At 46.8% G+C, this 13279-nt stretch overlaps 1 protein-coding gene across 1 annotated transcript in view; it reads left to right on the top strand.

The window, feature by feature from the left end:
* Window positions 1–12041, top strand: part of lck (LCK proto-oncogene, Src family tyrosine kinase) — a gene marked incomplete at its 3' end in the record, with an annotated part of 38773 nt that extends 26732 nt beyond the window's left edge. The window contains exons 11-13 of the mRNA XM_084309502.1: window positions 9497–9650; window positions 10808–10939; window positions 11836–12041. Coding sequence (XP_084165628.1) covers window positions 9497–9650; window positions 10808–10939; window positions 11836–12041 — 492 coding nt within the window. The remainder of the gene's footprint in view (window positions 1–9496; window positions 9651–10807; window positions 10940–11835) is intronic.
* Between the last annotated feature and the right edge of the window lie 1238 nt (window positions 12042–13279).

The raw sequence follows: 13279 nt of genomic DNA, 5'->3' as shown, positions 1-13279 counted from the left end.
ATACAGACAGAGCAGGCAAGGCTGGGTACGTCCTCGTACCTAGGTTAGATAGGATAACACTGAGATGATCAGGAGCAGGATCCGCAGGGTTGATATCCGGGCCGGTGATGAGCTGACGACTCTCAGCTGGGCTGATAGTTGCCAGATCACAGTGTGGGGAAGATGGCGTCGGAAGCTGCCCATATAAGGGCGTGGAAGCAGATAGAGAGATGGAGGCTCTCGCGTGATTGTGACTGGACCCCCCCCTCTACGGGCGCCTCCTGGCGACCCTCCAGGCTTGTCCGGATTAGCCCGATGGAAGTCCCGGATGAGAGCAGGGTCCAGGATCAGCTGGCGGGAGATCCAACTGCGCTCCTCCGGACCGTAGCCCTCCCAGTCCACTAAGTATTGGAAACTGCGGCTGCGGTGGCGCACGTCCAGCAGCTGCCGGATGGTGTAAGTGGGGTGGTCATCAATGATCAGTGGAGGAGGAGGTTCTATCTACATCACTGAACTCATCCATCCCTACACCAACACCCGCTCACTCAGATCTGCCGATCAGCACCTCCTGGTGGTCCCCAGGTCCAGGCTGAAAACAAGGGGTGATCAAGCCTTCGAGGTGACAGCACCAAGGCTCTGGAACGCTCTCCCACTGGACCTGCAAACTGCCCCCTCTGAAAACTCTTTTAAAAAACAACTAAAAACACATTTGTTCAGACAGGCCTTTGGTCATACATAGGCACTTTTTCTTGTCCTCACTGTTCCTATAGTTTTGTTTTAATTAGTGACTCATGATTTTATCCAAATTATTTTATTCTGCCTTTTCTATCTGGTTTCACTGTTTTTTAACTGCTGTCTGTTGTTTGTCATTTATTTCTGATTTTGTTTTATTGGGTTTTTTATATAAAGCTGTAGTGTAAAGCACCCTGTGCATTCGTGCTGTGAAGGGTGCTATATAAATAAAAGTCATTCATTCATTCATTCTGGAGCTGGAGGGGACTGAGGACTGGAGGCCACCGGCTTCAACTGTGAGACATGAAAAGAGGGGTGAACGCGCACATGGGAAGGAAGCTTGAGCCTGACGACTGAGGGGTTGATAATAGACAGAATCTCGTAGGGACCAACGAAACGGGGGGTGAGCTTCCGGGAAACTGACTTTAGGGGAAGGTCTCGGGACGAGAGCCAAACCATCTGACCTGGTTGATAGTCGGGAGCCGGGGTCCGGTGGCGGCCGGCGAAGAGGCGATTCCGGTCAGCGGAGCGGAGCAGCGCGGCCCTGGTGTCCTTCCATATCCTCCTGCAGCAGCGAAGGTGCACCTGCACAGAGGGGACTGAGATCTCTCCTTCCTGAGTAGGAAACAGTGGAGGCTGGTAGCCCAGAGAGGACTCGAAAGGGGACTGATCTGTGGCAGCGGAGGACAGGGAGTTTTCGATCCACGGTAGGAAGGCGCTCCAGCCAGAGGGGTCCCAGGTCATGACGCAGCAGAGGGCGGACCCTAGGTCTTGGTTGGCCCGCTCCGACTGACCGTTGGTCTGTGGGTGGTACCCGGAGGTGAGGCTGACCGTGGCCACCAGGGCTCGGCAGAAGGCCTTCCAGACCAAGGTGAAGTTGAACCGACCGAAGAACAGCGCCCAACGGGCCTGGCGGGAGTTCAGGCACTTGGCCGTCTGGATGTAGGCAAGGTTCTTATGGTCCGTCCAGACAAGGAAGGGGATCTCGGAACCCTCCAGCCAGTGTCTCCATTCTTCCAAGGCCAGCTTGACCGCCAGGAGCTCCAGTTTCCCAATATCGTAGTTGACCTCGGCTGGGGTCAGGCGGCGAGAGAAGAAAGCGCAGGGGTGTAGTTTCTGGTCAAGAGCGGAGCGCTGGGAGAGGACCGCCCCCACCCCGGTACTGGAGGCGTCCACCTTCACCACAAACTGGCGGGATGTGTCCGGCTGGACGAGGATGGGCGCGGAGGTGAAGCGCCTATGCAGCTCGGAGAAGGCGGAGTCCACCTTATCGGACCAGACGAAGGGCACGGAGGGCGAAGTGAGTTAGGTGAGGGGTGCGGCGACCCGGCTGTAGTCCCTGATGAAACGTTGATAGAAGTTCGAAAACCCCAGGAAGCGTTGGAGCTGCTTGACGTTGGTGGGCCTGGGCCAGTCCAGCACCGCCTTGATCTTCTCGGGGTCCGCCCGGATCTGGCCGCCCTCGATAATGTAGCCGAGGAATCCGATGGAGGATATGTGGAACTCGCACTTCTCCACCTTGACGAACAACTTGTTCTCCAGCAGGCGTTGGAGGACCCAGCGGACATGCTGGACGTGCTCTTCCATAGAGCAGGAAAAAATCTGAATGTCATCCAAATACACAAAAACAGAGCGGTTCAGGACATCACGGAGAACGTCATTGACAAGGGCCTGGAAGACAGCAGGGTTGTTGGTCAACCCAAAGGGCATTACCTTGTACTCGAAGTGACCGAGCGGCGTCTTAAAGGCTGTCTTCCATTCATCCCCCTCCCGGATACGGACGAGGTGATAGGCATTCCTGAGGTCCAGCTTTGTAAAAATGGTGGCACCTTGCAGGGGTTCAAAAGCAGAGTTAATCAATGGTAGAGGGTACTTGTTCTTGACCGTGATGTTGTTGAGGCCACGGTAGTCAATACAGGGGCAAAGGGAACCATCATTCTTAGAGACGAAAAAGAAACCAGCGCCGACAGGAGAGGAGGAGGGGGTGATAATGCCCGAGGCCAGGGACTCGTGGACATATTTCTCCATGGACTCCCTCTCTGGGCGTGAGGGGTTGAACAGGCGACTAGCGAGGAGTGGGGCTCCCGGAAGCAGGTCAATGGCACAGTCGTACAGACGATGGGGTGGCAGGGAGAGAGCATGCTGTTTGCTAAAAACAGCCTCTAGATCAGTGGTTCTCAACTGGTCTAGCCTCGGGACCCAACATTTTCCTTAGTCATTAAGTCGCGACCCAAATTTTTTAACCACTATGATTTATTAAAAAAATATTTTTTTGCACTGTTAAAAACATGAAATAAACACAAAAAAGTGCAACAAAAGTGCAACTAGGGATAAAAACCCAATGAAATAAAATAATAAATAATATATGTTTCTTAGCAGATTTCTTAGCTTAACATAACAGACCTAAGTTTGGGGGAACTAATGGGATAACTGGGGTTGCAACAAAAGTGCAATTAGGGCTAAAAACCCAATGAAATAAAATAATAATAATAAATAATTATGCTTCTTAGCAGACTTCTTAGCTTAGCATAACAGACCTACAGTATGTTTGGGGGAACTAATGGGATAACTGGGGTTGCAACAAAAGTGCAACTAGGGCTAAAAACACAATGAAATAAAAGAATAATAATAAATAATATATCCTCCTTAGCAGACTTCTTAGCTTAACATCCCAGGGAACTAATGGGATAACTGGGGATGTTGTTTGCTCCTGACAAGAGTCTCAAAGTCTGGGGTGATGGTAGACAAAGCAACTCTGAGGTCATGCTCAATGTCCAATCTGTTCCTCTGCTTTGTCTTCAGCTGGACCAGAGCTGAGAAGCCACTTTCACAAAGATGGATAGTGCAATTTCTTTTTAAATTAAAAACAATTTTTTTTTTAACTTTTTTTACACACATCCGCGACCCATTCAAAGTGGCCCCGCGACCCACTTTTGGGTCGCGACCCACCAGTTGAGAACCACTGCTCTAGATCATGATATATTGGAGGGATAGTGGAAAGGTCAATGGGTTCATTGGGAACGTGAGAATCAGCGACCTCCAGTGGTGGCCGAGCAGAGCGCAGGCAGGTGGCGTGGCAGTGGGCGCTCCAGCTAACGGCCGAGCCAGTAGGCCAGTTTATCACTGGGTTGTGTAATTTCAACCAGGGCATGCCGAGTACAATAGGGTTATGGGGGGAACTAGTGACATGAAAGCGAATAACCTCGTTGTGATTTCCAGAGAGCAACAGGCGGATTGGCTTGGCGTGATGAGTTATCCGTGAGAGCAGGCTCCCATTTAGGCCATGGGCATCGCAGGGAATAGGCAGCACGTCGGTAGCAATGTGGAAGCGGGTTACGATGCTGGCGTCAATGAGGTTTTCGTCAGCGCCCGAATCGACCAGTGCAGACAGGGGAAGTGACTGGCCTTTCCAACACAGGGTGGCACTGAATTGCATATTGGGACCGGAGCTGGGGACATAATTGAGGCTCGAACATGCACCCAGCATTACTGTCGGGCCCCGCCGTTTGGGCGAAGCGGTCACGAATCGAGGAAGTGACCGAGCTGGCCGAAATAAATACATGCCCCAGTCCTGAGCCCCGTGGAGGCGTTCGTTGGGGTGAAGGTGGGATCTGTCAAGTTCCATTAGCTCAGGGGAGTAGTGCTCGGCGCGAGCAGCGCACCTGGGGGAAGAAGAGCGAGATGACTTGGACAACGAGGAGCGGGTGCCGCTCGTCCTTTCACGGCGGCGTTCACGAAGACGCATGTCTAGTTCTCTGGCTAACTCAATTAGCTCGTCCAGGGAGTTCGGTTTTTCTTTGGACGCCATTTCGTCTTTAAGGACGTCGCTGAGGCCTTGAGGGAATGCCTCTTTTAACGGGATGTCATTCCACCCGGAGCCCGCTGCTAGGATACGGAATTCAATGGAGTATTCGCTAACGCTGCGGTGGGCCTGGCGGATGGTGAACAAGCCAGCAGAGCTATCCGAGCCACAGGAAGGGTGGTCGAAGACTTTTTGCATGTCGGCGACGTATGCGGAAAACGAATTGCAGAGGGGAGACTGACTGAAATGGAGAGCTGTTGCCCATGCTAACGCAGGACCCTTGAGCAGACCCGACAGGTAAGCAATTTTAGATGTATCACTTTATAGGTGTATGGCTGTTGTCCGAATACTAGCGTACATTGAAAAATAAAGGCGCAACACTTTGAGACGTCTCCGTCGTAGCGCTCTGGTGCGTGGACCTGGGGCTCTCTGTATGGGGGTGTGACTGTTTGGGTTGGCTGGGCTGCAATGTATTCATCAAACCGGTTACATTGTTCGTCTCGCTCAGCGCCACTGATAGTCAGAGCGCGAAGTTGGGCAGTGGTCTCAGCAAGCGAGCGAGTGTGTTGGTTTACCAACCCGGCGTGTCCGTTGATGATGGTCCGGACCTCTCTCCACTCTCCGGCGTCCTGTGTTGCTGGACTCGTCATGTTGGTCTCAGTGTTCTGTTAGGGCAGCGGTGGCGGAGCCCAATAGCAGAACACAGGGAGAGAGAGAATGGAGCGTTTTAGGTAGGTTTTAATTCCTTTGGGTACCAAGCAGACAAGGCAGTAGAGAATATACAAGAATGTGCAACTTTGGACGAGTAGTGACTCTTGCTTGAGGTTCTCAGGAACCTCCGGGCAGGTGGTACGTCAGGAGACAGCGTCGGCCGAGAGTGGTGGTCCTGGGCACAGGGAGAACAGAGGCCAGGACATGGCAGGCAATACAGAGAGAGCAGGCAAGGCTGGGTACGTCCTCGTACCTAGGTTAGATAGGATAACACTGAGACGATCAAGAGCAGGATCCGCAGGGTTGATATCCGGGCCGGTGATGAGCTGACGACTCTCAGCTGGGCTGATAGTTGCCAGATCACAGCGTGGGGAAGATGAAAAGTACAAGTACAGTAGCTAGAAATGTGTTACTTTCCACCACTGTCATTTTATTGCATGGGCAGAAAACGTCAAACGCTGATGAAGCCTGTGTGCTGAAACGTGTCTATCTTTGTGTTTGCTGTTGCCCATGCAATCAAATTACTGTAGGGAGGTTTTTTTTTCAACGAGTGCTGGTAATTCCTTTCATTATATCTTATCACACACTCACATCTAATTATGTTATGCATCAGTGACAGAATCTTGACTTATCAGTGAATGGAAAAAAGAGCTGCAAGAAGGGGAGGGAGAACTTACATGAAAACTCCAGTTTCTCAGACACTTACCGATAGAGGCAGAGCTTACACACACACACACACACACACACACACACACACACACACACACACACACACACACACACACACACACACACACACACACACTGATGCTCTGTAGATTTTTGTCCTCAAGTAAGCAATTGATCGCATTACAAGGTACTGTAATAGCTGCTGTGAGCATGTAATTCTATACTGTACCCATCATGTGATTGGCCTTAGAATTCAAATGAGTGTTCCAGTAGGCCCTATGTCTACAACAATGTAAAGTCTGTCCAGCGTGTTTCTCTCCAGTCTTGTGCCATGTGTGTTTGTAATGGTAACAATCCGGCCGTTAGATGTGGGAAGCAAAATAACTCGTCTCGTTCAGTGAATAGGGTTGTTTCCAGGTTTTTCATTTCCAGTGGGACATCTTAGTGGGACGCCAAGCGTAACCCCTAAAGCGAGCGAATTAAATAGACTGTGGTGGCTGAATGGTGTGTCGGGGGGAGAGGGTTGAAGTTCACGCTTCACACACACCGGCGCGCACATCTCAGCTTTCTGCCATGGGGCCCTGACGCCTACCTGAGAGATTCTTACGTCTGAATATGCATCACTGACCCCGCAACATGGGTATATTCACACACGCACACGCACGCACGCACGCACGCACGCACGCACGCACGCACGCACGCACGCACGCACGCACGCACGCACGCACGCACGCACGCACGCACGCACGCACGCACGCACGCACGCACGCACGCACGCACGCACGCACGCACGCACGCACGCACGCACGCACACACACACACACACACACACACACACACACACACACACACACACACACACACACACACACACACACACACACACACACACACACACACACACACACACACACACACACACACACACACACACACACACACACACACACACACACACACACACACACACACACACACACACACACACACACACACACACACACACACACACACACACACACACACACACACACACACACACACACACACACACACACACACACACACACACATACACACACACACACACACAATCAGAAGCATTGAATCAAACCTCCATTTCCTAATAAAAACCGAGGGCAACTGGTGAGTTTCCCAGTGAGAGAGAGCGAGAAACACATATTCATTTGGCTCAAAATTACTCGCATATGGTAGTCATTCGGATTCCATCACTGTGACAGTCACAGTGGTTGGAATCGTCAGACATTCAGTTGGTGGAATGTCGCGAGGTAGAGAGAGGCTAGACTAGAGCCCTCAGATGTCAGGATGCAGAGCTGGTCTTTAGGAGGTGCTGCTGTGTGCAAACCGGGTGGAGTGCAGAGGTGAGGAGCGCACTGACCTGGGGAAGTGAGGAACTCCCTGATTCAGGACTCTCCCTGCAAGCATCTGTCCAACACACACGCAGATCGCACATGGTGCAGACAGACAGACAGACAGACACACACACACACACACACACACACACACACACACACACACACACACACACACACACACACACGCATGCACACACACGCACGCACGCACACACGTTTACTTATTTACTTAGGCTAGAATTAGGGACACTGCATTGACTTATATTCAATCCCTAGCTGCTAACATTATAACCTAACCTTGCATAATACATACCTTACCCTGACTTTAACCCAACACTAACTTAACCCAGCACCAACTTAACCCAACACTAACTTAACCCAACACTCACTTAACCCAACACAAACTTAACCCAACACTAACTTAACCCAGCACAAACTTAACCCAACACTAACTTAACCCAGCACCAATTTAACCCAACACTAACTTAACCCAACACCAACTTAACCCAACACTAACTTAACCCAACACCAGCTTATCCCAACACTAACTTAACCCAACACTCACTTAACCCAGCACTAACTTAACAAAGCACTAACTTAACCCAACACTCACTTAACAAAGCACTAAATTAACCCAACACAAACTTAACCAAACACTAACTTAACCCAGCACTAACTTAACCCAACACTCACTTAACAAAGCACTAACTTAACCCAGCACTAACTTAACCCAGCACAAACTTAACCAAACACTAACTTAACCCAGCACTAACTTAACAAAGCACTAAATTAACCCAACACAAACTTAACCAAACACTAACTTAACCCAGCACTAACTTAACCCAACACTCACTTAACAAAGCACTAACTTAACCCAGCACTAACTTAACCCAGCACAAACTTAACCAAACACTAACTTAACCCAGCACAAACTTAACCAAACACTAACTTAACCCAGCACTAACTTAACAAAGCACTAACTTAACCCAACACCAGCTTATCCCAACACTAACTTAACCCAACACCAATTTAACCCAACACTCACTTAACCCAACACCAATTTAACCCAACACTCACTTAACCCAACACCAATTTAACCCAACACTCACTTAACCCAACACCAATTTAACCCAACACTCACTTAACCCAACACCAGCTTAACCCAACACTAACTTAACCCAACACCAGCTTAACCCAACACTAACTTAACCCAACACCAGCTTAACCCAACACTAACTTAACCCAACACCAGCCTAACCCAACACTAACTTAACCCAACACCAGCTTAACCCAACACTAACTTAACCCAACACCAGCTTAACCCAACACTAACTTAACCCAACACCAGCTTAACCCAACACTAACTTAACCCAACACCAGCTTAACCCAACACTAACTTAACCCAACACCAGCTTAACCCAACACCAGCTTAACCCGAGAGATAGAGAGAGAGAGAGAGAGAGAGAGAGAGAGAGAGAAGAGAGAGAGAGAGAGAGAGAGAGAGAGAGAGAGAGAGAGAGAGAGAGAGAGAGAGAGAGAGAGAGAGAGAGAGAGAGATTTCCATTGCTTGACATATGTATTTAATTACAGGCTACTCTCAAAAATAGGTAAGAAAAACAAATACAAACTTAATAGAGCCACTCAGGCTGATGAGAAGGAATATTCAATTTAGAAAAAAAGCAACTGATCACATTGTTCATGTCATAAGGCCTGCTCTTATTCACCAGTCACTGATCTCAGACCAGTGGAACACGTATACAGTACAGTTATTCATCAGTCAGACTGATGGTACAGGATGTGCTGATGAAGGAATCATCTACTCCCTACGGCACATCCAGTCCTGGGGCCCACATGATTTTTTAATTACGCAACCATTCAAAACTTCGAATCAAAAGCTAGAATAAGAAGTGCAACAGGATATCTCTCATGAAGAGCCAAGAAGACACTTGATAGTACACTACCTTCTGGTGCTTTCTCTTTTGTCAATTGTTTCTCTTTTATAAATAATGTGTAGAGTTTGTTCATGGGTGTTCAAAACATGAATTCTATGTATTTTAATTAAATATGTTATTTCCATTTTTTAACGATTTTTTTTATTCTTGGTTTGTATTAAAAAAATATATACAAATAAAAACGTGTACTTTTCCATACACACAGACACACACAAGCACAGAGAGAGTAGTCACAGTAGCAACAGTGGATTCTTATGATGTGCTTCCCCCTGCAGGTGGCAGACGGCATGGCCTTCATTGAACAGAAGAATTACATTCATAGAGACCTGAGAGCTGCCAACATTCTGGTGTCTCGCGAGCTCATCTGCAAGGTCGCCGACTTTGGACTCGCGAGACTCATCGAGGACAACGAATACACAGCGAGAGAGGGTAATGAGTCCTTGTAGAGGAGAGAGAATCATGATTATTTACATCACGTCACATCTTCTGATGAGCTTTGGAACCATATATTTATCTTCATGGACACAAATTATTTGTTCGAAGGCTTAACAAAAACATTGCATCCTTGACTGCCATATTAAAGGCGTACTTCACCCAGAAATTATCATTTGTTTATCAATTACTCAGACCTTGGATTCATGAAGATATTTGGTTCTGCTCACATATCTCCATGGTGAATGTAGAATCTAAAAAAACAGTAAACACTTTTGATGAATTGAAGTTAATGGTAGATTTGGTTTAACAACAGCAAATCTATATGAAAACATCTGTTTTCAAACTCTCACAACTTGTGCAGTATAATCCAAGTCTCATTTATCCAGTCGTATGCTCAGTACTTCATAAATACATTGCTAAAAACTTTAATACAAAAACATCTACGTTTAAGTGCTGCCTTCAAATGGAAATCGTGTTTTCCGTGTTCACAAGAAGAGTCTATATAATGATCCACCATCGTGGTACAAGTCACAATACCTAGCAGCAACAGTGTCTGCACGGCTTCAACCCCCTTGAAGTCAAGACCACGGATTCACAAGTTCCATTTGAAGGCAGTGCCGGAAATGTTTCCATTAGCAAGGTTTTAGCAAAAATGCATGCATGTTTTGATATAGTTTTGCTGTTGACCAAATCTCCATCAACTTCAATTCATCAAGTATTTCTACCGTCTTTTGGATCCTACATCCAAAAATCGTCATGAATCCAAGGCATCACGGTGTGAGTAATTGATATGCAAATTACCATTTTTGGGGCGAAGTGCTCCTTTAAAGTTGATGACTGTGTATTACCATGCAGTGTTTCAGTTGAGATCAAGTCAAATACAAAAGAATAGATAGGTGAATCCAATAGACCTGTCTCAAACCCTGCCCCTTTTCTTGATCCTCCAATCACAACTGTCGCTTACCTCGGACAAACTTGGTTTAAGCGACAGTTGTGATTGGAGGATCAAGAAAAGGGGGCAGGGTTTGAGACAGGCCCATTACGTCCTCAAGAATGGGTTCTGTTGTAGTGCAGTCAACGGCTCCACCAAGGGTTCATGTGGAACCAATATTCTGTTCAGGAAATTAAGGAATGTCCTCCTCTATTCACAGGTGCAAAGTTCCCGATCAAGTGGACGGCCCCAGAGGCTATCAACTATGGCACCTTCTCCATAAAGTCAGACGTGTGGTCCTTTGGGGTCCTTCTGACAGAGATAGTGACCTACGGCCGCATTCCTTACCCCGGTAACTCATTGGTTTAATATGAATCACATTTCATCACACATTCCACAATCTTAAGGTCTTATGACATGTATAGTTCTACTATACATTATTCAAAACTATCTAACTATCTATCTATCTATCTATCTATCTATCTATCTATCTATCTATCTATCTATCTATCTATCTATCTATCTATCTATCTATCTATCTATCTATCTATCTATCTATCTATCTATCTATCTATCTATCCATCCATCCATCCATCCATCCATCCATCCATCCATCCATCCATCCATCCATCCATCCATCCATCCATCCATCCATCCATCCATCCATCCATCCATCCATCCATCCATCCATCCATCCATCCATCCATCCATCCATCCATCCATCCATCCATCCATCCATCCATCCATCCATCCATCCATCCATCCATCCATCCATCCATCCATCCATCCATCCATCCATCCATCCATCCATCCATCCATCCATCCATCCATCCATCCATCCATCTATCTATCTATTGCACACAGAACACCTTAAAAGAACATGCCAACACTATGGGAAATGCAGTGTTTTCGGCCAACAGCTAGGCTAGCTGGTCCGTATCCATTTCCATTTGTGCTAAGCTATAGGCTAGCTTGCAGCCAGATACATTTCTACTGAACGCACTGAGAGGAAATTGGTATCTATCTTTTTGTCTGACTCTGGAGAACACCGTATAGGTGCATTTCCCATAATGTTGGCGTGTTCCTGTAAGTAGCACCATATTACAAGTAGCCTATAGTAAAGAGGATACCGAATTAAATCAGTCAAAAAAAAACATGTCACCATAAAAAATATAGAATGATGAATATTACTTCACAAAACAACAAAGCAATATTCCAACCTACATCCTCTTCCCTTGTGTCGGCCAGGCATGTCGAACCCAGAGGTCATCCAGAACTTGGAGAGGGGCTACAGAATGCCCCGGCCAGAGACCTGCCCCGAGGGGCTCTTCAGCATCATGGGTGTTTGTTGGAGGGACAGTCCTGAGGACAGGCCCACCTTTGAGTACCTGAGAAGCGTGCTGGAAGATTTCTTCACTGCCACAGAGAGACAGTACCAGGAACAGCCCTGCTGAGGGTGACAGACAGACAGACAGACTGAAGGGAAAGGGCTTTGGTGATGGACGTTGACGTGGGGTTTTGTTCAATGCAGAGTTCAAGTTCAAGTTCAAGTTTCTTTATTAGTTGTCATACAGAAGTACAGAATACTTTTATACAAAATGCTTCTTTCTGTTACGCTCCAGAGACTGTGCTAGACAAAAATAGATAAGTATAAAATAAAATAAGTATAGCAAGTATAAAAGAAGTCACGTACGTAGGCACAAGTGTTATATGTACATATGTACAATGTTCAATGCAGAGTAGAAGTAACTGAGTTACCATACAATATACTATACAGTGCAAAGCAGAAATGGGATGAGGTACAATTTAGGTACAATTTACAGTAAGGTGTAATGAGGTATGGGTTGTAGTGCAAATTCTTTACCAATAAATATAAAGTGTGTTTAGGTGTTCTAAAGTGTGTAAGTGGGTGCTGCAGTGAGTTGTTTGTTTAAAGTGAGTGTGTGCGTGTGGATGTGTGTGCTGTGAGTGCATTTGATGGTTGTTACATAGTGTTAATGTAGTAAATGTATTGAGTAAAGAGTAAATGTATTGGTATTAGGGTATAAACTGACGTTTTCTCAGTAAGAAGAATGTTTTGTTTCTGAAGAATGTTTTGTTTCTGCATCAAATATATATATATTTATACTTTGTTTTAGGTTGCCATCAATTTCCTGGCTGAAGGAGAGGCCTAAAAAGACAATTGCAATATGTAATTTTACCAAAAAGTCACACCAGAGGGTCACTTGTGCCAGAATTCTTCACATGTTCAGGTCATAGGGACCAGGAACAAGTGAATATGGACCCAGACTCGGATGCCCTGCCATGCAGAAGCCTCATCTCCCATAGGCTGCTTTCTGAAGTAGAATGGAACTCTATATTTAACTAATATGTTTAAGGAAGTGCCCTTTCTTTGCCCCTGTCCCTGGAAAGGCCTGTGCAAGCCAGTGGTGCCACATTAAGGATAGGGATGGACACTGGTGGTGCCACATTTAGGGATGGATAGGGATGGACAGTGGAGATAGAATACCTCCACCCACACCTTCAGTTTCAAAAGCAATGGTAGTCTAGGATTTGTCTGACTGAATAACTGTTATCCCAGTAGCAATTAGAAATGGTTACAAAGAAGAGAAATAGATTACAAACGCTTCTGGTTTGTAGGCCTACCTCCTTTGCAACTCGTTTTAAGGATTTCAAATGACTGTATTCATTA

The sequence above is a fragment of the Notolepis coatsorum genome (genome assembly GCF_963971535.1).
Source record: "Notolepis coatsorum genome assembly, chromosome: 3".
Classification (NCBI taxonomy): Eukaryota; Metazoa; Chordata; class Actinopteri; order Aulopiformes; family Paralepididae; genus Notolepis; species Notolepis coatsorum.
This window is presented reverse-complemented; position numbering and strand designations above follow the sequence as displayed.